A 25,624-nucleotide genomic window follows, 5' to 3' on the forward strand; every position below is an offset into this window, starting at 1 on the left:
CAAGTACTGTGTTCTGTAATGTCTAGCTGGTAAATATTTGTAATAAAAGAACTAAACACATTGGGCCTCTCACTGTTCCACCTGTCTTTCCTCAATTGAATGTATAATCATTAAATGTATAGGAATTACATGTAATGTCCAGGCAAAATGTCCTATTGATATAGTCTGTTACCTCCTGAATGAAAAAGCTGGATTTGGTAGCCAAATGTGGATGGAAAGTTGAAGGCCTGAAGGCCCGTGTTGACCAGTTCAGATGGCATTGGGAGATACCAGCCATGCAAATGGCAGGGAACACTGTCAAAGCAGCTTCTTATAGTCATCTGACGCATCTCCTTTGCTGCTTTCAAGCTTTTTCACTGTGACCGTTCAGTCTACCCTATCCTGGTGATCATGGATTACAAACTGCATCCCACCTGTTGATCACTGGTTTCACAAGTAAAACCAAGGTTTATGAGCAGATTTCTTAAGTCAAGGTCAGTATCTCCTCTTCCTGAAAATATATTATCTTTCATAATTTCTATGAAGGACTGCATTTACAAATGATTCATACTGCTTAATACTTGGTGTTTGCCGTGTATATTCTTATTCAAACGTATGCCAATATGTAGTTTGAAAATAACTTTAAACAGAACATTTTATTGTGTGAGTGAAACATTTTGAATATTGTGACATTTTTTAAAATGTAGTTACCAATAATTAGTTAGGCTAGCAAAATGGCTGTATTGTATTGATGTTGAAAAATAGTTCACTTTTAGGGGAGATTTCCAAGACCCAAGACCTAAAAAAGTGCTTTCAATTGAGACACTTATTTCTGCTCAAGTTCTTTTTAAATAAAGTGAGCTTCCATAGACAGAAAAGAGATATGTCTGGAATAATGTAGCCTGTTTATACAGGCTGCTTCTGCATAGTATTCTGTTCTATTCACACTACCTGGTGTACCATCTCATTAATGCTCAAATTAATGTCATATTGAGAGGCCATACATTACTTTATAAAAGTGGCATAATTACATTTTCTGTGCTGTGATAACCTCTAAACGCACCAGGATGTTTTGTACACACTAAAAAAGTAGGGTTCCACAAGGGTTCTCTAGGAAGGGTGACGGTTCTAAATCAAATCAAATTTCATTGGTCACATACACATGGTTAGCAGATGGTAATGCGAGTGTAGCGAAATGCGAGTGTAGTGAAATGCTTGTGCTTCTAGTTCTGACCGTGCAGTAATATCTATATCTGCAGTAATAAAGAATGTGGAACCATACTGACTCAATGGTTCTTTGCAATTCAAAAAAGGGTTCTATCCTCTTTCAGTGATTATAAAAATGAAGGGGTGGCTTATTAGAATATTTGAGGCGTGGTTTTTCATAGCTATTTTTGTGCAACCGTGAGTGAGACTCATTCCAGTTTATCTGATCTGTTGCGTTGTGCTATTACATTTTGTACAGTATATGTCCAGTGATGGTGTCTTGTGAAAGACTAATGTATAGACTTGTGTCAATTCAGAATGTTTGACTAAGTCAGTAGTTCTCAATTCTCTCCTTAGCCATTCCAGAGCTAACACACCTGATTCAATTTGTTAATTAACACAATGAACACAATAATGAAACATATGGTGTTTTAACAATATAATATGACTATTAAACCAGAATAAAAAACGTTATAGTTCTTAAAAGAACCTTTGAGATAGAGAACCTCCATAAAGGTTCTATAACCCCTATAACCTCCATAAAGGTTCTATAATGAACCATAAAAAAAATTGTTCTATATAGCCCCAAAAGGGTTGTAACCATCGCGGAACCCTTTTTTGGTGCTATGTAGAACATTTTTTTTAAAGAAAAGGATTCTTTATAGCACCATGCAAGTTCCATTTAGAACCTTATGAGCATGGTTCTTTATATACAAGGGTTCTGCTATGGTTACAAGCCAAATAACCCTTATTTGGCACTATATAGAACAATTTGTTTTTATTGTGTAATTGTGCGATCCCATAGGTTTAAGTATCATGGAAGATCGTGTAAGATCCAGCTGAATGTGTAGGCTAACCCTTTTCATTGTTAAATTACCTTAATGTTGAGGATCTTTAGTTAATAACCATATGCATTTATGTGTGCCATGGCGTTCTACACTGGAAAAAAATGAAAATTCTTTAATGATTCATCCTCAGCTCTTAAGGTTCCTTGGAGAACTCTTACGCGATAAAGAACCTTTGAGGTAAGTGTGAGGTACTTGACGTGGCATCTACGGTTCTTCAGAATTCTAAAAGTTTCTTGAAATATATGGAAGCCTGCAGATGTGTCCCTTTCATATCAGTTAAATTAACACTGTAAAGAAGTACAATAACCCCCAGTGTAGGTGTCAGGGATTTCTTCGTCTTCTGACGATATAACGAAATCATCGTCGGAAAAGGTAGACCAAAACGCAGCAGGTATGTGATTGTTCATTTTGAACATTTATTCACTTCAAAATGAATACAAAACAACAAACAAGAAAACGAACGATTCACTGACAGTCTGCAAGGCACAAGGCTAACACAGAACAATCACCCACAAATCACACACACAAACACACCCTAATATATGGGACTCTCAATCAAAGGCAGATAGACAACACCTGCCTTCAACTGAGAGTCCCAACCCCAATTAACCAAACATAGAAATACACACACTAGACTAACCATAGAATACAAACACATAGACCATCAACCAAAAACCCGGAAATACTAAATCAAACACCCTTTACACAAACACACCACCCCGAACCACATAAAACAAATACCCTCTGCCACGTCCTGACCAAACTACAAAAACAATTAACCTTATACTGGCCAGGACGTGACAGTAGGTGTCAATAACCAGAGTTGAACCAAAACTACTCCATCACTATATTTCCCAGCATGCTTCATTGCAGTTACATTTTTAGAATTGTTTTTATCAATATCAACATTGCCTTCAGAAAGTATTCAAACCCCTTGACTTTTTCCACATTTTGTTGAGTATTAAATTGAGATTTTATGTCACTGGCCTACACACAATACTCCATAATGTCATAGCTTGCTATGGCATGCCTATATAAGTTCATGAGTAAAAATGTGCTTAACCATAGTGATGGGCATTCCGGCTCTTTTCAGTGAGTCGGCACGTTCGGCTCAGCTCACCAAAAAGCTGCTTCACTTTAGAGGGGCTGATGCGGTTTCTTCTCTCAGTAATTATTTGTCCCGTTTTCGAGAAGACCCTCTCAGAGGGAACGAATGTGGCCACTATGCAGAGCCTCCCTGTCATGACTTTAGTAAGCCGTGGGTAGACAGAGGCCTTGTTCTTCCACCAGCTCATCGAACCTCCATTATGGCATCTGCTGAGGGATTCCTGCGTGCTGCATCCCCAGTTGCTTTCTCGTCAAACAGCATCCAAGCAGCAGATGTTTGTGGTACTACTGCTGGTGCTTCTGCTCCATCTGATCCTTCTTCTTCCTATTGCCCCTGTGCCTGAGCCAGCTGACTGCTGGAGCTGTCCCTCCATGCTGCTGAGGTTATTCTTTGAAGAGCCTCATCAATCGCTCTGGCATCACTGAAGGCTAACTTCTTAAACCTGTGGTCAAGTGCAGCGGTTTCTGATAGTACATGATTATATTCCGTTCTGTGGAACTTTCTGTCCGTTGATGAACATAGGGTGTCCATCAACTCTATCACATGTCCTGTGGTTACATTTGCTCCCCTCCTCGGTCGGCTGGCTGTGATTCGCTGCAGACCCTTACACAGGAGTATCATTTTTGAGGCTGTCACATAGCTGAAAAGAGAGAACAGTAACTTATTAGTTCAGGTTCATGTTTTGTCTACTGATACTACATTCTCATCTACAATTCATATACATATATAATTACTGGATTAAATAATGATGTAGTAATAACTGCTTACTGTACCTCTCTCCACTGATCTCCACAGCTCAAAGGGTTCCAGGACTCTGCACACCTCCTCCATCACCTCCCATTCCTCTTGGGTCAGAGCATCAACAGGTGCATTGACAATGGTCAGGGTAGAGATGATGGCATCCTTTGACTCAAGAAACCGTTTCAACATATAAAATGTTGAATTTCACTTTGTAGTGCAGTCTTGTTTAGGCCTCAGCTCAGGCATCCCCATCTGGCGTTGTGTAGACTTTAGTTTTTCAGCACCTACTGTGCTCCTGTGGATATATTCCACAGCTGCTTTCACTTTGTCCACAGTGTGCTTCATCACCTTCAGAGCATCTCTTACAATCAGGTTGATTGTGTGGGCAATACATGGATGATGGGTCCATTTGAACATTTTCATGGCTTTGGTTATGTTAGCTACACTCAGGGGTGGAAATCCCGGGGGGGACGGGGGGGACACGACCCCCCCATCCTGGGAAAAATATGATTTGTCCCCCCCAATATATCACTGAAACATAACTATGTAATTTAAATAATATTAATAATACGCAATGAAAGCAATTGTGCTGATTATAGACACTTAATAGCGCGTTTTTAAGTTTCAAAAGATTGCGACACCCCTACCCTTTGCCTCACAATGGTTTGATCCACTGCCAGTTCCTTAGCTTGCTCCGTAACAGAGAGGTCGTATCTACTGTCTGAAAGGCACTCAATGAACGTAACTGACGTGAGGTTAGCCAGTCAATCGCGCACACACACTAGCTGAATATGCAGAGGTAGCGCGCAAATATTAACTATTAAGCTAGCTAGTACCTATTCCATTTATGTGGCCTCGTCAAAGATGGAATCTTTGCTATCGTCAATTTATTCCGAAATCAGCATGCAGATGATGTAAGTTAGTGCTTCAAAGTCCCTGTGATAAGGTTAGCGATAAACTGAAATCCAAACTGAACAGGTTCTAATTTTAAGACAATGGTCTTAAATATATTTAATGGTCTCGTTGCAAAAGCTAAATTGTCGCAAGGGAACTTTTATTTATTTTATTTCAACTTTATTTAACTCGGGTAACAAAGATTATAGCAAACACCACTGAAACGGAATTGGCGCTCACTAGCTTTGCAAATTCAGCTATTGTTGGAAGCCAGCCAATATGAAACAAACTATTAAAATTACAAAAGGTTGCAGCATATGTTGTGTAAATGGTGAACTCATACAGCTGTCAACTCTTGTCATTTTAATCCGTTTCACATTTGCTAGCTACCTTTTAGATCGAAGTCCATATAGAATGATAGAAGATAAGATGATAGAAGCCCATCTCCTACTGTAAATAACCTACACACTGTGTGTGTGTGTAGCCAGCCAGGTAGAAAAATGGCAGAAAAAAGAAAAAAGACGGACATCAGAGTATTATTCAGTACACCAAAACGCAAAGTAAGAACCCTAGTAGCCTAATATCTCAAAGACTAGTTGATAAAATGTTAATAAGAAAGAAGTGAAATGCTAATAGAAATGTTTCACATTGATGTCATTAGGCAGAGCAGGCAACAGATGGCACACAGACAGCAGAGTTGGGGACAGATATGCAGGGACAGACTGGCAGAGACAGGGAGTCTCAGGTAAGTTTGTTGAGTCTTTGTTTGGCAACATTATGAAAGGTTCTAATTTTTTTGTTATCTTGTAAAATAGGGACATAATTGGAAAATGCCATAGATACCCCCACTCTCAACTTAAACTGGTGACTGAACTAAGATTTGTTTAAGGCAATGGTATTGCTGTTTTGATTAATTGTGTAGTTTTGGGTACCGGTAGTTAGGAGTACAGAATGAAATTCTGAACATCATGGCCAATACAGTCATTCAAGGCATTGCAGCTGAGATTAGGTCTCTTCCGATTGTACAATTTTCAGTAATTGTTGATGGTACTCAAGATGTCTCTGGTGCTGAACAGGAGAGTGTCTGCCTGCGTTATGTTGACCATGACCTTGTCCCTCACAAGGAGTTTATTGGGCTATACAGGGTGTCGGAGACAACAGGCGAGGGCATTGCAAAAGTGGCAACTGATGTGTTGTTGAGGCTCAATTTGCCCATGTCTGGCTTACGTGGGCAGAGCTACGATGGTGACTCTAAACATGGCAGGAAAATACACAGGTGCACAGGCAATTGTGAGGAGGCAGCAGCCATTAGCCCTCTATGTGCATTGTGGAGCACACTGTGTAATCTGATTACACAGGCTGGCTGCACAGCCTCCCCACTGATCCGGGATTCCCTTTCTTGGGTCCATCAGTTAGGTGTCCTCTATGGCCAGTCAGGAAAGTTTAAGAGCATGTTTGAATCAATTGCCACGTCCAAAGATACAAATCTGACCACCCTGAAACCCCTATGTCCAACGAGGTGGACTGTGCGGAATACTGCTATTAGAGCTGTGCTAGGGCAGTATGAGCGGGTACTAAGCAGCCTAGAGGAGATGGCAACAACTGCATCCAAGACAGCTTCAACCGCCAGTGGCTTATTCGAGCACTTCAGCAAAGGCAAGACTGTGTTGGGCCTCACACTTGCCTCTGCTGTTCTTGGAGAGCTTGAATGTCTAAACATTTCACTGCAGAAGAAAACTCAGACTGTCTCTGGTATGCAGGCTGCAGTCGAGTGTGTGCGGTCATCTATTAGGGGCAAGAGAAATGACGAAAGCTACCTTGCACTGTATGAGAAAGCAACAACATTGATTGACTCTATTGAATCCATTGAGACCTACTCAAGACGATTTGCTGGCAAAGCAGTGGATCACTATAGGGCAGAATTTTTTTGTGTTGGATGGTGTGGAGGTTCAGTTTGGCGACCGTTCTGACCAGGACAGTCTAAACGTCCTGCAAAAGTTGGAAAGAGCGCTTCTCACGGGGGAGTTGGATGAGTCTCTAGATCAGTACCCAGAGCTAAACATAGATTCTCTTTCAGTGCAGATCCCTCTCTTTCACAACAAATACCCCTGTAGCAGCAGTGGAGAGGCAGCAGAGGTCCTCAGGAGGCTTTAGTACATGACAGTACACTTACTAATTATTTATTTCATGTTATTTTATTTAAAATGTCATACTTTGTGTGACATACTTGTCCATAGCTGCTGTTTGAAGAGTTGAGACACAGACTGAAGGATATTTTGGTTGATTTATTTGGGTTATTCATTGAAGTAGTTATTTTGCTTTTAGAACTGTACTTATTTTTAGCTTTTTTGTTCTTGTAAAGCTATTGTAGTAGACTCAGGCCAGTGGCACATATTTAATGACTTTATAAATGTATCAGAAAAAGTAAAATTAAAAGGTCAATTCAATACGGAGAACAACTTTGTGATGTTACTCAATGGAGATTATTTTAGACGAGATCACACCATGTTCATTGTATTTACGAAAACTGCACCCATACAGTGTACAGTACCATTGCCACCTACTGGCTTTTCTTGGTATTGCTGGTTGTAAATACAAATACCTGCAGACATACTGGACTGATAAGGAACACTGCTATAACTATTATTAGTAGTAGTATTATGATGATTTAAACATTTGAACAAGTTGGGACAACCCTTCTGTTAACTACTGTACCTATCAATTATCCAGTAGTAGTAAGTATGGTTCCTCAATATACATTTAACATATTACAACGTAGGCTATGTGTTACAGCACTACTTTTGGTGTCCCCCTCAAGAATTTCTCTTGAGAAAATTTAATGTAATTGTCCCCTCCAAAGTTGATGTCAGATTTTCGCCCCTGGCTACACTGTCGCTAACACAACAGCCCACTTTTCCATCTACTTGCTATTCTCTGGCCACTCTCAACAGTTCCTCTGCCAAGTTCCCTGAGGTGTGTCTGTCACTGAACTCAAGGTAGTCCAGAAGACAGCTGGACATCTTCAATGAAGTAACATGTAACTGACATGTAAGAAGTGGTTACCTTTGATGTCCAGCAGACAGTGGTAAGGCAAACCGCAGTAGCTTTTTGGACTCTTTCCCGCTCTGAAGCCTGTGTGCTCTCGTACAGTTGTGGAATAAGTGATTTTGAAACTGTTTTCCTGCTTGGAATTGTGTACATTGGATTTAGACTATTGCTATAATTTCTAAAACCTCTGTCCTCCACGATCGAAAATGGCTGGAAATCGGTGGCAGTCATTTTAGCCAATGTAATATCAATTTGGCCTTGTTTTGCTACAGACATAGACTTTGGCATAAACGGGTCAATAGAAGACCGTGTTGCTGTGGATTGCGGAGTAGGCCTACTTGACTGAGTGGATACAAGTGCTGGCTCCACCACTATCACTAGCAGGCCCGCTAGTTTCTCGAAGCTCCGCTACAGCTAGCTTCACAGTTGGGTGCACAGTTCGCATATGCCGGTGTAGGTTGTGCATATGTTACGCCCCTGAAAAAGGGGAGAAATAATCACGAGAGTGATACGGTATTATTTCCTCAGTGAGAACTTTTACTGTAATGAGGAAAAGACCGCGATTTCCCCGCGAACTTGGGTGGAGACCAGAGCAATCGATCTCAGGCTCATAGATTAAGGAGCATTTAGTAGATCACAGATTAACACTTTTCCCCTTCAATTAGGCACCACAAAATAAAGTAATCAATATAACGTTTACACATTCCTTTTACAATTCTTACCTTTTGTACGCTTGATGGATTTTAACTTTAACACAATTATGAATGTTATCAATCTCTATCAACTAATACAGAATGCATGATCTTTTTAACCTTAGATGTTTTAAGATCCTCACATACTATGAACTTACTAATACTTTTTAATGTATAACAGGCTATGAGTATTTCCTTTAATCTGTCACACTCTCCCCGACAAAATAAATGTTGTCCCAACATTATCAACATCATCTTCTTCAACAGTCTGTCTGCATTGGACCTAGGAAATACTCTTCTGTAAGGTAGTACTTGAGCAGAGGTCAAGGGTCACAGTTCAAATATAACTAACAAGTTATTTTCACAGTCCACATCTGTTGACCAGCTGTATAAACAGTCCATAAGCAGTCTTTTCTCATACTATTGATCAACAGTCCATCAATTTTAATGATCATTATGCATAGTCTGCAAATTGTCTCTTGTGACAGTCTGTGAAATCAGTCAGTAGTCCATGGTCAAACATGTCAACTCTGTAGCCTCATGTTTGCTGAAGCCCATACATGTAAGGTGGCTGAAAGTAACATTGCTGTAGTGATGGCAGCCATGGAACCATTCCTGGTGCAGAGTAGACAGGGAACAACTGTGGCTGGATACTGTAGCAGGAAGGGATACCAAGCTGATCATAGGTGATACGTCTTGGAGGGTGTCTCTCTCTTTGTGGCAGCTGGTAGGCTGGTTCCTCAGGTTCAGCAGCAGCAGTTAATGAAGGAAAGGCACTTGGTGGACGATCATCAGGCACATTTTCAGCAGGCAAGTTCATCTCCTCAGCAGGCAGGTCTTTAACTGTTGTTGTCTCCTCCAGCCGCTTTTCAACCAGAGGCTGTGCTGGTTGCGTATCAGGTACTGGCACTACAACTGTCTGTTTCACTGGTGGGGGCCTGTGTTCCCACTCTCTTGCTGGTTCAGCATCCCTCTCCTCGGGTACTGTAGGAGATGTGGGAACCTGTAGCGGCTCATGATGAAGGTCATATTCATCCCCGCTGTCTTCATCAGAATCTAGAGGCTCTGATTCAGGCTGATGTCTCCTTTTTTTCTGACTTTTGTCATCTTTGGTCATTTCTGGTTGTGTCTCAAAAGGTAAGTGGTCACAGGACATGAGCAGGTTTCTGTACAGGACCCTGGAGCGTCCCCTACCCTTTTCTGGTCTCAATTCATAAATCGGCAGGTCTGAACCCATTTGTCTCACTACTGTGTGAATTGTATCTTCCCAATAGTGACGGAGTTTTCCTGGTCCTCCTCTTGGTATCAGGTTTTTAATCAGAACTCGCTCGCCAGGCTGTAGCACTGAACTCCTAACTTTAGTGTCATAGTACTTCTTACTTCTTTCAGCGGCTTTCTGAGCATTTTCATTTGCAATGGCGTATGCTTCTTCCATCCCTCGTTTCCAGTTCTCCACGTAGTCTCGCTGGTTACTGGAACCTGCCTCTGTGGACAATCCAAAGAGCATATCAACTGGAAGCCTGGGTGATCTCCCAAACAGAAGATAAAATGGTGAATAGCCAGTCACTTCGCAACGGGTGCAGTTATAGGCATAAACCAGTTTGTTCAGAGACTCCTTCCAGTTTGACTTTTGTGTCTCAGTTAGTGTCTTTAACATTTGCAACACTGTTCTGTTCATGCGTTCCACTTGACCGTTCCCCATCGGGTGATAGGGTGTTGTTCTGGACCCCGCCATGCCACTGAGTTTCTTTAATTGATGGAACAACTGATTTTCAAATTCTCCCCCTTGGTCATGGTGGATGCGGGACGGGAACCCGAACTTCAGGGCAAAGTCATTGAAGATGAGATTTGCAGCAGTTTTACCTGACTTTGATGTGGTGGCGTAGGCTTGAGTGAAACGTGTAAAATGATCAACAATCACGAGGATGTTCTCATATCCCCCTTTGCATCTGTCGAGATGAAGGAAGTCTATACATACCAGTTCAAATGGCTGTGTCGTCACAATGTTTGTCAGAGGAGCTCTTGTTTCATGGGCTGGCTTTTTCTGCTTGACACAGCTACAAGTTTTAGTCACATAGTGCTCGATGTCAGCTTGCATATATGGCCAGAAGAAGCGGTCACGTACTAGTGATACAGTGCGGTCAGTACCTTGGTGTCCCATGTTATTGTGCAACTCTTCCATTACTTTACCTTTGTACTGCTCTGGTAGAACTAACTGCTTGCGGGCTGTAGTGATTCTGTACAGAATGCCATCACTGTCTATTGTCAATTTGTCCCATTCCCTGAATAGGCATTTTGTCTTTGGACTGCATTCCTTTTGCTCTTTAACTGGCGGTTTGGAACCAGACAGTTTGAAATTGAGCACAGGACGGATGACCGGATCAGATTCTTGTGCTTCTCTTATCCCATCTTTTGGGATCGAGCTGATTGTTGCAGTGGTTGTCTCACCTTCAGCTGATACTGACATAGATGCAGCTGAAAGTGACCAATGTACAACAGCCTCTTTCTGTACCTCAACTGCTTGTATCGTGGCGGCAATGGTGTCTGGTGGAAGCTCCTCAGAACATTCTTCCATCAGTGACTCTACATCCAGTGGCATCCTTGACAAAGCATCTGCATCACCGTTCTCTTTGCCTGGCCTGTACTTTATTGTAAAGTGGAAATCAGCCAATTCTGCAACCCACCTGGAAGTGGTTGCGTTCAGTTTTGCCGTAGACAGAATGTAGCTGAGCGGGTTGTTATCGCTGTATACAGTGAAGGTCGGAGCATAGTACAAATAATCACGGAACTTATCAGTGATTGCCCATTTTAGAGCTAGAAATTCTAGCTTGCCCGAGTGGTAGTGATAGTTCTTCTCAGCTGCTGTTAAGGTTCGAGAGCCATAAGCAATGACCCTAAGCTTCCCATCTTGCTTTTGATAAAGAACTGCTCCCAAGCCTTGGTGTGACGCATCAGTGTGTACAACAAATGGCTGAGTGAAATCAGGGAACCCTAAGACTGGTGGGTGAAGCAAACACTCAATCAGCTGTTCAAGTGCCTGTTGATGCTGGTCAGTCCACAGGATTGGCTTGTTTGAGGGCACCACATGACTTGCTTTCTTTGTTTTTGTTTTCCGTGGGTGGTGAGGTAATTTCTCTGAATCTGCTTTCAGGAGGTCATACAGGCAGCTGGCCCTCCTAGAAAAGTCTTTGATGTACTGTCTGTAGTAAGTGAGTAAACCAAGCATTTTTCTGAGCTGGCCCACAGTCTCTGGTCTGATTTCTTTCAATGCTCTTACTGCTTCAAAATCAGCTGGGTCAACTCGGCTGCCCTCTGCAGACACTATTCTGCACAAATAACGGACCTGGGGTTTAAAGAGATCACACTTACTTGGTTTGAGTTTAATGCCATACTCTCTGAGACGCTGCAAAACTTTTCGCACATCATTCACATGGCTGTCGAATGTTTTACTGAAAACTAGCGTGTCGTCCAGATAAGGAATGCAGATGTTATCCCGGAGCCCTTCCAAACACTCCTCCATACACCGCTGAAAAGCTGCAGGAGCGTTCATGAGGCCGAATGGCATACGTATCCACTCATAGAGTCCCCATGGGGTCACAAATGCTGTCAGTGGTCTGCTTTCTTCAGAGATGAACCCCTGGTGATACGCTTTTCCCTGATCTAAAAGGGAGAACAAGGAATTACCACCTAAACTGTCCATGATGTCTTGGACCCGAGGGATAGGCTGGCGGTCGGGATGTGTCTTTCTGTTCAGGTCTCTGTAATCTATACACAACCGGAGGGTCCCGTCCTTCTTCCGAACGCACACGACAGGTGAAGAATATGAAGAGTTTGACTTCCTAACCCAGCCCTGGGCTATGAGGTCATAAAGATAACCCTTCATCTCCTGATACAGTTGCCTGGGCACTGACATGTATGTGCGCTTGACTGGTTCAGAGTCCTTTAGAGAAATAGTCATTTTCAATCGTTCAATACAGCCAATGTCATTGTCTGATCTGGAGAAGGAGTGACACTCTTCTCTAAGCATTTGCCTAACAACTTCTCTCTGCTCTTCGGTTAGGTGATTTAAACCTACTGGTGGATCCCACTGTTCAGTAGCAGTACATGGGGTTTGAACGCTTGTGTGATTCACGTGGCTGGGGTGACAGTTTTTTCAAAGACCTGGGCAGGTAACACAGTCATAATGGTTTGTACTGTACCGATTATTGTGCGTCCTAGCAGGGCAATGTCGTGGTCAGTGGGGTTAGAGACATCAAGCATGATAACTGGAAAAACACCTTTCCTGACTCTGACTAGTGTGTCAAAGAACTCAAGGTCGTCTGGCCACTGCGGGTTCAGGTCTGGCTGGAAAAGCATTGTCATGTCCTCTTTGAAAGGCTGGGAAGCTACACGGCACTCAATCTGAATGCTACTGTGTTTTGGTACAGCAACCTTCTCTTTCTTGGTTTTCACTGCATATTCATCTGTCTGTTCTGCGCTAACAGCCTGTATAAAACTCTCACCTTGTTTCTTTTGAGGCTTGGGAAAGCTGTTTTTACTGTACTGTATTGTTTAGTCTTGTCGGTCATTGTCAGGATGTGCTCGATAACATTGAAACCTATGATGGGATGAGATAGGTGACAGCCTTTCATTACCAGCACTGGGATGATCAGTTCCTTTGTTTGGTCAGTTTCAGAGGCTAGCCGAAAAGTTGTTTCAATCCATCCCAGGTACGGCATTTCAGTCCCATTTGCTGCAGTCAACCTTAGACCATCAGGTGAGTCCAGGATTTCTGAAACATCTCTCAGCCTTGCGTTTGGGAGAGATTTGTCTTTCCATCGTTCATCAATGACCGATACCTGAGAGCCTGTGTCCCATAGAGCTTGGAGGTGGTGGCGATTCAGGTGACACTCAATAAGGCACTGTCTGCCGACTAGCGAGGTGACCTTACGGGGGTGGCAACCTTGAGCTAGGGATGGTAAAGAGTGGGCATTTTCCTCTGTGCAGGAAAACCTTTCCCTGGTAGAGTCAATTTTCAGGTGAGTGCATTTTTCCCTATGTTTAGTCCAATGTTGGTTTTGACATACTTTGGAACAGTACAGTGTCTCTTTACATGATGAACATTGTTTCAGGTTCTCAAATGAATCTTCTCGGGCACAATTTGCACATTTCTGGGACTTTTTGGTAGCTACGGTTAACACTCGTCCCTCAGCGGTAACCCTTCCCCGTTTAAAGGGGCCTCTCTTGATGGTCTGACTCCCCCGGATTTTACATCCAGCTTGAAAATGTTCTCCACTCCCACATCGGAAGCAGTGTGTGCAGCGTGCATCTGTTCTGGCCTGCTGGCAGACAAAACACCTCCTTGGAGCTTGAGCAGAGCGGTTGGTATACAGGTTAGGTGCATATCGATGCTGAGCAGAGTCAGGTGCTTGGGGCTGACTGTAGTTGCTGTAATACTGCTGATGGGAAACAGGTGGCTGGGGGTCCCTATCTGACCTCCTAACTGGAGGTGGGGCATAGACACAAGGCGGTGACTGAAACATAGGCTGCTGTAATGTCTCCTTAATCTGAGCAATCTCTGCACTGAGACCTTTTAGAGAAGCTACACCTGTCTTAAGTTCAGCTAACTCTGTTAACAGTTCTGCGGGTATCTTAGCTTTGGCTTCCTTCACAGGGCACTTTGCAGATGGCGTATCTTCTAACTGGACTACACTTACCGTTGTAGCAGGCTGTGGGGAATTAAACCGCCTTTTGTTTCGTCTTTCTATCTCATTAGCACAAGCAATGTTAAGCTTCTCTAGCAAAACCTCATCTGATGTTTCGCTATCTAGCAGGAGAGGCTGCATGTCTATCCTGATACTGTCACTCTGGAGACCTGTAAGGACTGTGTGTAAACACATGCGCTGGACTAGAGCAGGGTCATACTTAAGCCCTGATTCTGACTCCTGGGATGCAAACAGTACTTTCTGCCTCAAATCTATGACGCGCATCAGGAAGCTTTGAGGGGTCTCCTTGCTATGCTGTGCTTCTGAAGCTAGCTGTTTGTAAAGCTCTGTTGCACTCTTCTCTTGGAAGTGGGAACGCAGGATACATCTAAGTGTGGGAAGAGTTAGCTGGGGTTTACCCTCCAAGTAGCTGCGTAGCTGTGAGCCTGGAGAAATAGCCCTGACTACTGCGTGTACTATTTCTACCTCAGGATAGCCTCTGTTAAGTCCATTCTCGATCTGATGGGCAAGGCTGGAAAAAATCAGTTTATCTTTCTGGCCCGGTTCACCTATCTGACCAGAAATGTTAAACTCTTTGCGCCAGTATGAGCTGGGCTGTGCACTGGGTGAGAGCGGCACGCTCACCTGAAGATTAGCATGGGGTTGGGGCTGACGCAGAGAATCACTGGCTTTGGCTGCAGTAATCTGCTCAGTTCCCACCCCTTGTTGTGGGGTTGCAGTTCTCAGTTCCTCTATTCTGTGATGTGTTCCGGCTGTTTCAATATCATGGTCAGTTTGCCCTGTTTTGTTATCTATGCCACTGATCGTCTCTGTCATTTTGTCTTTAAGTAGCAACAATTCCGACATGCCGCCATCTTCTAACTCTGCAGCTTCCTCTCTTTCAAGGAACCTCATAATGTGAGTCATCAATGATATGCGGGATTTATCTTGAACATCTCTTCTCTGTTCGCCTGAGATGTCAAGGAAATCACATATCTCTAGTAACTTGTCTTTAGTCAGGGTGTGCAATTCTCCTACTACCTCTTCCTGTAGTTCTTCCAAGGCGGTCGTCATGTTGACAGAACAGGAGGAACTTTTACTGTGCAGGAGTTGACTCTGAAATAGATGGTCCTTACTGTCTCTGATGGTCGATCAATGGCCTCAGCTGACACGTACTTAACCACCAACTTCCAGCTCCCCTCGAACAGCAACACTTTCCTCACTGCAGCCTGCCTGAGTTGTTATGTGGAGATTTAGCTGGCTCGGAATTCAGCGACCAGGATGTGGAAACTGGACATCTGAGCAGCAATCTCAGCGGAGCCTCCAAAAATGTTACGCCCCTGAAAAAGGGGAGAAATAATCACGAGAGTGATACGGAATTATTTCCTCAGTGAGAACTTTTACTGTAATGAGGAAAAGACCGTGATTTCCCCGCGAACTTGGGTGGAGACCAGAGCAATTGATCTCAGGCTCATAGATTAAAGAGCATTTAGTAGATCACAGATTAACACTTTTCCCCTTCAATTAGGCACCACAAAATAAAGTAATCAATATAACGTTTACACATTCCTTTTACAATTCTTACCTTTTTTACGCTTGATGGATTTTAACTTTAACACAATTATGAATGTTATCAATCTCTATCAACTAATACAGAATGCATGATCTTTTTAACCTTAGATGTTTTAAGATCCTCACATACTATGAACTTACTAATACTTTTTAATGTATAACAGGCTATGAGTATTTCCTTTAACCTGTCACACATAGAACCGGCTTTATATGAGATTTTGTTTTGGCAAATTCTACACTGTGCTCTAACATTGTCTACATTATTAAAATGCATCCAAATGCTACTGTGCTTCCGACTCATTTTCCAGCTGTTGTTTTCACAGCTGTCCTTCCTCTCTCTCCTCGGCTGCTAAGTGTGTGACTGTGAGTGAGTTGGCTCGTCCCTCCCTCACGCATCTTTGGTTCATTGGTTGACACTGCTTGTCTGATTGACAGGAACAACAGGTGAGGCTGTTAGTCTGAGCAGACAGTCAGAACGAATGTCTGTGCGCTTGAGCATTTAGGCCTATATTATTTTATTTATTTTTTCGTTCTTTGAATTAGTTAATTCTATTCATTCAAATCTTTTGATTATTCACATCTTAATTTTTGTATAATTTTATAAATTGATTTGGCTCTTCTGATATGCGAGCCGGCTCCCAACATTCACTCTTAGAGCCGACTCGTTCACGAACGACCCATCACTACTTAACAAGTCACATAATAAGTTGCATGGACTCACTCTGTGCGCAAACATACGTAGTGTTTAACATGATTTTTGAATGACTACCTCATCTCTGTACCCCACACATGAAATGATCTACAAGGTCCCTCAGTCGAGCATTGTATTTCAAACACAAATTCAACCACAAAGACCAGGGAGGTTATCCAATGCCTCGCAAATAAGGGCACCTACTGGTAGATGAGTAAAAACAAAATGAAAAAAAAGCAGACATTGTGGTGAAGTTATTAAGTTATTACACTTTGGATGGTGTATCAATACACCCAGTCACTACAAAGATACAGGCGTCCTTCCTAATTCAGTTGCCGGAGACAAAGGAAACCGTTCAGGGATTTCACCATGAGGCCAACGGGTGACTTTAAAACCGTTGCAGAGTTTAATGGCTGGGACGGGAGAAAACTGAGGATGGATCAACAACATTGTCGTTACTCCACAATACTAACCTAAATGATAGAGTGAAAGAAGGAAGCCTGTACAGAATAAAACTATTCCAAAACATGCCTCCTGTTTGCAACAAGGCATTAAAGTAAAACAGCAAAAAATAAAAATAAACTGAATAAAGCTAATCACATGCAAAATCGTAGCGACAACCTAATTCAATCTGCTTTCCAACAGACATTGGGAGAGAAATTCACCTTTCAGCAGGACAATAACCTAAAACACAAGGCCAAATTTACACTTGAGTTGCTTACCAAGACGACATTGAATGTTCCTGAGTGGCCTAGTTAGAGTTTTGACTTAAATCGTCTTGAAAATCTATGGCAAGACTTCAAAATGGCTGTCAAAGCTATTTTTTTATAATAATGTATGATCCAGGTGTGCAAAACTCTTAGAGACTTATCCAGAAAGAAATGTATTGACTCAGAGGTGTGAATACTTATGTCAATTAGATATTTCTGTATTTCATTTTCAATACATTTGCAAAATTTTAGAAAAACTTTAACTTTGTCATTATGGGGTATTGTGTGTAGATGGATGAGAAAAAATTATATTTATTCCATTTTGAATTCAGGCTGTAACACAACAAAATGTGGAAAAAGTCAAGGGGTTTGAATACTTTCTGAAGGGACTCTTCCGACATGTAAATGATTGAGAGGACATACAGAACAGTGTACATAGTACGTGCATTGTTCTAAGTTTTGTTTATTGATCAGAGAGATTGACAAGAGCCATTCAGTGCACCATCAGCAGTTCAGCAGGACAAGCTCACTGCCTGCTATGTTTGTGTTACGGGGAAAATGCAAAGTAATGCAAAGGAAAGTTTGTCTAGTTAAATTATGACTTTGTGTACTTCAGGGAAAGGAGCACATGAGATAAGAGGTTAATAATGGTTATGAAGTGTATTTGTTATTTAAGTAGCTACCTCAGAGGGAAATATAAAAAAAGAAAAGGAAATACATTCCCAGAGATGGATAATAACATCTGAATAAAATAATAAAAGCAACAAATAGACACAGACTCAAATGAGACAAATATAACAACAATGGGTATTGACTATCAGAAAATGTATGTTAATGTCTTCACTTTTTGTTTCACTCGAAGAGCCAAACATTGTAATTAAGTAATGTGTCCAAATTATTGAAGCAGTGTCCATCTTCTTTACTTCCATCAGACAAACGATGTGGGCCAGAGCTGTAATACTTTTCATTGGTGTGGTATTCCACTACAACCAGGTAAGCAGTACATTGTAATGGTATTTGAAATGAGCCGGTAAGACAATTTACACAGGAGCCATGGATGTTAGCCAAGTAAATCAAGTATAGCACAGATAAAAACAAAACATGTTATAGAGAAATGGAAGTAGCCTAATTAATGTATATTATCTCACAGATTAATTCTAGTGGTCAGAGGGGGTGTGGTATATGGCCAATATACCATGTCTAAGGGCTGTTCTTATCCACAACACAACGCGGAGTGCCTGGACACAGCCCTTAGACATGGTATATTGGCCATATATCACAAACCCCTGAGGTGCCTTATTGCTATTATAAACTGGTTACCAACATAATTAGAGTAGTAAAAATAAATGTTTTGTCATACGGTCTGATATACTATGGCTGTCAGCCAATCAGCATTCAGGGCTCAAATCAGCCAGTTTATAATGTTCCTTTAGTGATGAAATATAATGTGTCCCTCTCTTCATTGACACAGGCCTTAGCAGTGGGTGAGTTATTTATAAATTTATGTCTGAATACATAACAAACCAAGCAGCTTACTCTATGAAAAGAACCATAAAGGGAATACATGAGGAAAGGTGAAATTACTAAGTAACTCACACAAGCAGATGCACACTTGAAGACCCTCTCCTCTTATCATTTAAATCGGAAGTCGAACAGGCTCTCATGCCTATTTGCCAAAATGTTTCCTTTATGTCACTGATCGTTTTAGATACCTACATGGCTGAGTTCATGATAGAAAGCAATGCTACGTTCAACGTATCTGGTGCTCTATCAGCAATCAAGCAAATAACAACACCTAATATAACAATGACTATTGGACTGCTTGAACTAACAGCAGGTACAGTATCACTATTTCTACCAAATATGGTTTCATAGTGTTTAAAAAAATGCTCCTCTATCAGTGTTTCATCCATAGCCCGGTTGATAATGTGTGTTTCTTTGTAGAATGTAAAATTGTCGGGAATGCTTCTACATGTAACTGTTCATCAGCGTACATCTGGAGTAACGACGTGTGTGGCAATTTCCACTGTTGCAATGACTCATATTGTAACGCAAATATTTCTCACTACCCAGCCCTCTGCATACCCAAAGTGAAAGGTACTATTGCTGATACTGTTGTTTCTACTATCATTCTTCTATATGATCAATAGCCTAGCCCTAGTTGATATTATTAAAAAAGTATTGTTATGATTCCTTCTTCATTGTATCATTGTTGCTGTTGTTTCTACTAATTGTCATCCACTGCTATTATTAATGTAGTTATTGTTATTGTTGCAGTGTTACTGTACATTCTACTCTATTATAATTGTTTTGTTTTTTTGACATAGTTCGCTTTAATGGAACAGTCCAAGTGAAATTAACAATTAATGAAACTGATACTATCAAAAAACAGGTACATTTTTATTTTTATTTTAAGGAATTCAAATTCGCTGAAATAGTAGTTTTGGTTTTGATAAAAATGATTAACATGTATAATGAGTTAAAGTGACACCTGAACACACAGTATATATAATATTGATGATAACATTTCCTTTTTCTCTCAGCTTACAGATGGTTTTAAACAATTACATGGGTTTGGGTGCCTCAATGTGTCTGGACCGAGGTAATGAAATCTAAATGTATTAGATGTATTTACTCATTGCTTAATATTTGGCAGAGTGCTTGTTTTTCTCCCCAAAGGTGCAACATCAATTTCTGTTTTTGTCTCCCTTTCACCCATTGGCAACTCAATACTGACACATAAGGGATGATGGCCAAATTATTGATTTCAAAGTGGATCTCAGTGTCATTTTTCTGACTGATACACTTGCAAAAATAATATCTGACCTGGAACCTACTGTTGGCAAAATAGCTGTTGAAACATCAGGTAAATGCCCTGCCCTTTCCATTACAGTACAGTCATTTCACGTAGTGATATTAAGACCATGAGTAGATCTGCCAAAAACACCCAGGCATTAGGCTCAGATAAGTCACAAGAGGAAATATTATATACAGTATATATATCTTTTTTTTAAATGGAGTCTCTGCACACTCCAATCAGTTGCAGTTTCAGAGTTAAGCTTTTGGTACTATGATGACCTTCGCCGGACCATACAAACAAGTGCAGAGACCAGTTTCATATTGAGATATGTGGCAAGGATTATGGTATGAAATAGATGATGTTATGTTGGAAATAATTATGTAAAGCGTGTAAGGATGTATTGTATTGTTTATTGCATTGATACTGTATGTTTTTGCTTTTCCACAGGACTCGTGAGCATTCAGTATCCAATGGACACAGTGAAATTCTTCTCAAAACCGATGCTAAACTGCAGATTTGAAGAGAAAACAAACGGCTCTTGGAACTGGAACCTGTTAAAAGGAAATAAGACATTTGATCTGAACACTGGAAGCAGCATAACCGTCTCATTCCCCAATGAAACGTCACCCAATTGTACCACAGTCCAAATTATAAAGTTGTCAGGGAACTGGGCAGGTGAGTCTGAGAGACCTATGATGCTTGCCAATATAAGTCGAGGGTGTAGGATTCTATTTCATGTTTATGAAGTCATTGTAAATATAGCATCTCATTTTGTTCGATGCTGAAATAGGCCTACTGATGATAATGTATATTGCTTTTTGAGTGATGATTAACTATTTTATCCCTCATTTAAATGCTTCTGAAGGGATTTATAAGTGTGGATTTTCCAAAGGGTCCATTGTGCACACAGCCTCTGCAGAGTTGAAGGTAGCCCTGCTACCAGATAAGATCACCATGACGATTGACCCACTGACTGTAGAATGCCAAGATGCAGCGCCTCCTGTGACAGTCACCGCAACCATCGATAACAGCACAGAGCAATATACGGTCACTTGGTCATACCAAAATAATCTCCCACCTCCACCAGGTACCAGGAACTCTTAGTCTTGTGTCTTGAACTATGTATCACCTTATTTATGTTTGTGCTCAAAAGTTGCAGTAACTTGATAAAAAATAAGCAGTTGCTTATCAACAGATAGTTTGTTGATAGTATGACCATCTGTAGAGCATCTACAGATGGAAAATCTTCACTATCCAAATAAAGTGTGACCACATTCTATTCTAGTACAACCAGCGGGGATAGCCTCCACCACAACGATATCTCTAAATTGCAGTCCATCAAGCTCACCCCATGTTGTCATCGTCAACTTTATAAACCAGATGAATGAGATCAAGAGTGCAAACATAACTATCCCAGTGATATATGGTATGTTCAGATTGTATGACTCCATAAAAGTAAAAAAAAAAAAAAAGAAGAAAAGCTATACCAGTTAATTACTATCCCTCAAATGTGTTTCTTAAGTGATTTGTTAAAGTCCCCTTACATCCAGAAGGGATGAAGAAGATGAAATAAGTTTACTCAATGAAGTGGAGGCTTAATTCCTATTAATACTCTTTACTGCTGTTTATATTCAGCTCAGGACAAGAACCAGGCTTGTCCTGAAGAAAATAATGTTTGGCCAAAAACCCCAAAAGGTGTAACTGTTACCATCCGAAAATGTGAGGTGAATAGAGTGGGGTACAAAGAGCGGACATGCAAGGGGCCTGAATGGATGAGTGTGCTGGATAACTGTGTTAATGAGGAGCTAAACAAAGTTGTCAATGCAGCAGCAGTGAGTATGGCCTTTCACATTCTGCACTCACACAACTCGTATACTGTAAAGTTGATATGGAACATTGGTAATGTTTTGGTGAATGCCTACATTTTCTGTAAAAGTGCTTGCATTCCTGCCATTTAGTAATATGACAACACTACTCACGGGTTGGTCATATGATATCTCACATTCTTCTACTACACATCCAGCCACTGGAATGATGTGTGACTTGCGTTGAATTACTCTGGGCCTGTAGAATGTGTTGGTATAGGAAAAAAAGTTACTATTCCATGTTTGTTTTTACATCACAGAATTTTAAAGAGGGACTTGGGGCCACTCTGCAGGTTGCTATTCAAATATTTTCTGATTTGAAGAAGAGCATGGTTGCTGACTCAGCTGCTGATCTGAGTGCATCCATCAATGTTCTGGATATCATGTCGAGAGCATCAGAAACCATCACCCTGGATAACTCCATTTTAGATGTGAGCCATACCCCAAACGAGTTATACAGTCGTGTACAATATATCTCATACAGAAACATAAATGTATATTTATTTTTCAGACATTTCTTGATGCAGCAAGCAACATGTTGAATAACTCTTGGAAGGCAGCCAACAAAGCCCTTGAATACGACATGTCCTCAAAATACCTCTTGTCTGTCGAGGGTCTGGTGAATAACATCAAAATGAATACCAGTGACGGAAATGACACCCCAAATATACAACTCAAACTCTGCAATGTTCAAAACAGCACATCTTGCAATGACATTGTGTTTGGTGTAGAGGTCAAATTGGCCCTGTCCTCGGGAATAGTGAAAACTGTGGGAGTAAAAAACCTAGCTGACAAATTAAACAATTCAAATTTCCCAGGCTATAACTTCCCTGACATTGTGGTGTCAGTCACACTGCAAAGCAGCAATGACTCCAAAATAGACATCCAATTGGACTTTCCCATCAACCAGTCGATGGCTCAAGACTCCAACATCCTCTGTGTGTTCTGGAACACCACATTGAACGAATGGTCTGAAGAAGGCTGCAAGTGGAAGAAAAGGGTCAACAATAGAAGCTATTGCGAGTGCACCCACCTGACCTCCTTCTCAGTGCTGATGTCAAAGATCCCGGTGACCCTGCTCTTTCAGGATGAGATCACCTACGTGGGCCTCGGCGTGTCCATCTGCTCCCTTCTCATCTTCCTCATCATCGAGGCGCTGGTGTGGTCGGCCGTCGTCAAGTCCAACCTCTCGCACTTCCGCCACACGGCCTTGGTCAACATCTCTCTGTGCCTGTTACTGGCTGACTGCAGTTTCCTGGCCGCCTGCTTCTCCAGCATCAAAACTTCTACTTGGTGCCTCATCCTGACCGTGACCAAGCAGTTCTTCTTCCTGGCTATGTTCTGCTGGATGCTATGCCTCAGCATCATGCTACTACACCAGCTCATCTTCATCTTCCACCCGCTGAGGAAGAGTGTATATCTGCTCCTGTCTACCATCCTCGGCTACATCTGTCCCACAGTGATAGTGTCAGCAACCTATGTGTACTACAAATACACAGGGAAACCCTACCACAACACGGAAACCTGCTGGCTCACTTACGAGGGACTTCTGAAGGGGTCCATTCACGCATTTCTTCTGCCCGTCGGGACGATTGTTTTGTTGAATCTCTTCTCCATGGCTGTTGTCATCATGACACTCCTAAAGTCCACTGTCTCTGATGGGAGTAAAGCCGATGAGAAAGAGGCAGCCAAAAGCATCATGAAAGTGATGGTCTTTTTAACGCCAGTCTTTGGGGTAACATGGGCTTTGGGATTCTTTGTGCTGCTCACTGATATCAAAGCACCAATGGGTGTGGTGATGCGTTATGCTTTCACCATCATAAACTCCTTTCAGGTATGTTTTCATCCATTTTCCATTACAGATATTCCTGTCTGAAACTATTGAGTGAAATTAGCTGTAATTAGTTTTTACCATTGTATTCAATGTGTGATGTTTTTCAGGGCCTCTTCATTTTGCTGACTGGATGTTTTGCAGAGAAAAGGGTATTTGTCCATCCTTAAAGATCTTATATAATTTAATAGTGTTACAATAGTGAATAATGTATACTAACTGTATAGATATTATGTACCCTTACTACTACTCCTTCTTTGTCATGTTAATACCAGGTGAGAGATGAGGTCTTGAAACTTTTCTTGGCTGGGGTGAGTTCTGCTCTTTTTTTTCCTGCTTTTGTTTTCTTTCCTTTCAATTATAGAGCAGTGAAATGTGGTTAAATCTTTCTTCAAGTTGCTCTTATACCTGTGTAGGAATGCTATAACTACGCTAGTTACAACATTGTACTTCCATAGTACTATGGTAGTTGTCTTGTAATGACATAGTAATGGAAGTGGATGGTTTTACACAAATGGAATACTTAAGCAATAAGGCCCGAGGAGGTGTGGTATATGGCCAATATACCATGGCTAAGTGCTGTTCTTAGGCGAGGCGCAACGCGGAATGCCTGGACACTGCCCGTAGCCGTGGTATATTGGCCATATATCACAAACCCCAGAGGTGCCTTATTGCTATTATAAACTGGTTACCAATTTAATTAGAGCAGTAAAAATAAATGTTTTGTCATACCCGTGGTATACAGTCTGATATACCACGGCTGTCAGCCAATCAGCATTCAGGGCTCGAACCACCCAATTTATAAAGACTGTTAATTAACAAAAAACGCCCAGTTCTACTCCTTTGTAATTAGAAAGCAAAGCAAAATAAAGCACTATGTATCAATATTGTAATGCCAGTGTAATTACAGTGTTACTACACAGAAAAGCAACATAATGTCATGTGTTACTGAAAGCACAGATATAAATCTGCCCACCTCTCTCACCAGGCACTTACTACCAAAGGGAAAAGTGAGAGTATAAAAAACCTGACAAAGTCCACTTCAAATAATTGATGAACATCAAGGTTTGTACAGTCTTGATACAAGACAAGCATGTCTGCTGCTAAACACGTGTAATTTCCATAATTCAGTTAACACCTAACTCTTAACCCCTGGAGCCCTTAATTAGTTAAATCAGGCATGCTAGTACTGGGCTGTAACAAAAGCCTGCACACTTTAAGGGTCTGCACGATTGGGGATTGAAAGACACTGTACTCATCATATGTTTTCTGCCTCAGAAAACTAGCTATATACTGGATCAAGCTATATACTGGATCAGGACCAACCCATATGTCTGCCACTACACTCATCCAGACAGAAACATCCACCTGGTTGGTTCCTCAAAGACAGGGATGGCTGTGGTTTAGGTGGTGTTTAGACAGGTCTTATCATGATTTCATTATATTATGTCAATTACCTATCAAGTGTCATATTCATATTTGAACTCCTAGACATGAATCAATTGCTAAACACATCTTTGTGATTTCCTGTAAACTTAATTCAACAAACAATACAGTAGCATACTATGATGTCTGAAGAGATGTCATAATATTACTGTGGTGTTGGTCAATGGCATTTGGTTAATATTACTAATGATTTAATTTATTGAGTTGTCCTGTACTTGCATTATTTATGACTGTAGATGAAATGTGTCAATCAAAGTTATTGTAATAAAGGAAGGCCAGGATTCAATCAGAGGCATGTTGTAGACAAACACATTGCATACTGACAAAGTGCCTTTTAAAGGCTATTTCCCCAACATTTGCAAAGATTGCATTCACGGTAAACACTGCAGATATCGGCTCAAGCAGAAATTACCTTGAAAATGCCCTTCAAGTGCTGTGCACTTGTAGACAATGTGCCTTTTAATGAATCACGGCCTAATTGTTTGTTTAATCTTAACCCGCTGCCACCA

General features: G+C 41.3%; 1 protein-coding gene across 4 annotated transcripts; it reads left to right on the forward strand.

Moving 5' to 3' along the window:
• The first annotated feature begins 337 nt into the window (after window positions 1-337).
• On the forward strand, window positions 338-25,611 carry LOC106571459 (adhesion G-protein coupled receptor F3). 4 transcript variants are annotated; one of them, XM_014144596.3, is made up of 18 exons: window positions 338-473; window positions 18,106-18,166; window positions 18,645-18,657; window positions 18,882-19,010; window positions 19,118-19,270; window positions 19,501-19,565; window positions 19,717-19,775; window positions 19,918-20,039; window positions 20,421-20,648; window positions 20,839-21,060; window positions 21,259-21,399; window positions 21,609-21,805; window positions 22,099-22,269; window positions 22,350-23,672; window positions 23,780-23,821; window positions 23,945-23,980; window positions 24,658-24,734; window positions 24,948-25,611. In XM_014144596.3, exons 1-17 carry the CDS (start codon window positions 451-453, stop codon window positions 24,721-24,723), a joined length of 3,051 nt encoding a protein of 1,016 aa, XP_014000071.1. In that variant the 5' UTR covers window positions 338-450; the 3' UTR covers window positions 24,724-24,734; window positions 24,948-25,611. The 4 variants fall into 4 exon arrangements, 3 of the variants coding, with proteins under 3 accessions (XP_014000071.1, XP_045551712.1, XP_082817957.1); XR_006759185.2 differs by having other exon boundaries at window positions 23,945-24,734; XM_082961831.1 differs by lacking the exon at window positions 338-473 and adding exons at window positions 5,393-5,521; window positions 16,096-16,216 and having other exon boundaries at window positions 23,945-25,611.
• Window positions 25,612-25,624: the final 13 nt, after the last annotated feature.

This window comes from Salmo salar, chromosome 15, assembly GCF_965601325.2.
Source record: "Salmo salar chromosome 15, fSalSal1, whole genome shotgun sequence".
In the NCBI taxonomy this organism is placed as follows: domain Eukaryota; kingdom Metazoa; phylum Chordata; class Actinopteri; order Salmoniformes; family Salmonidae; genus Salmo; species Salmo salar.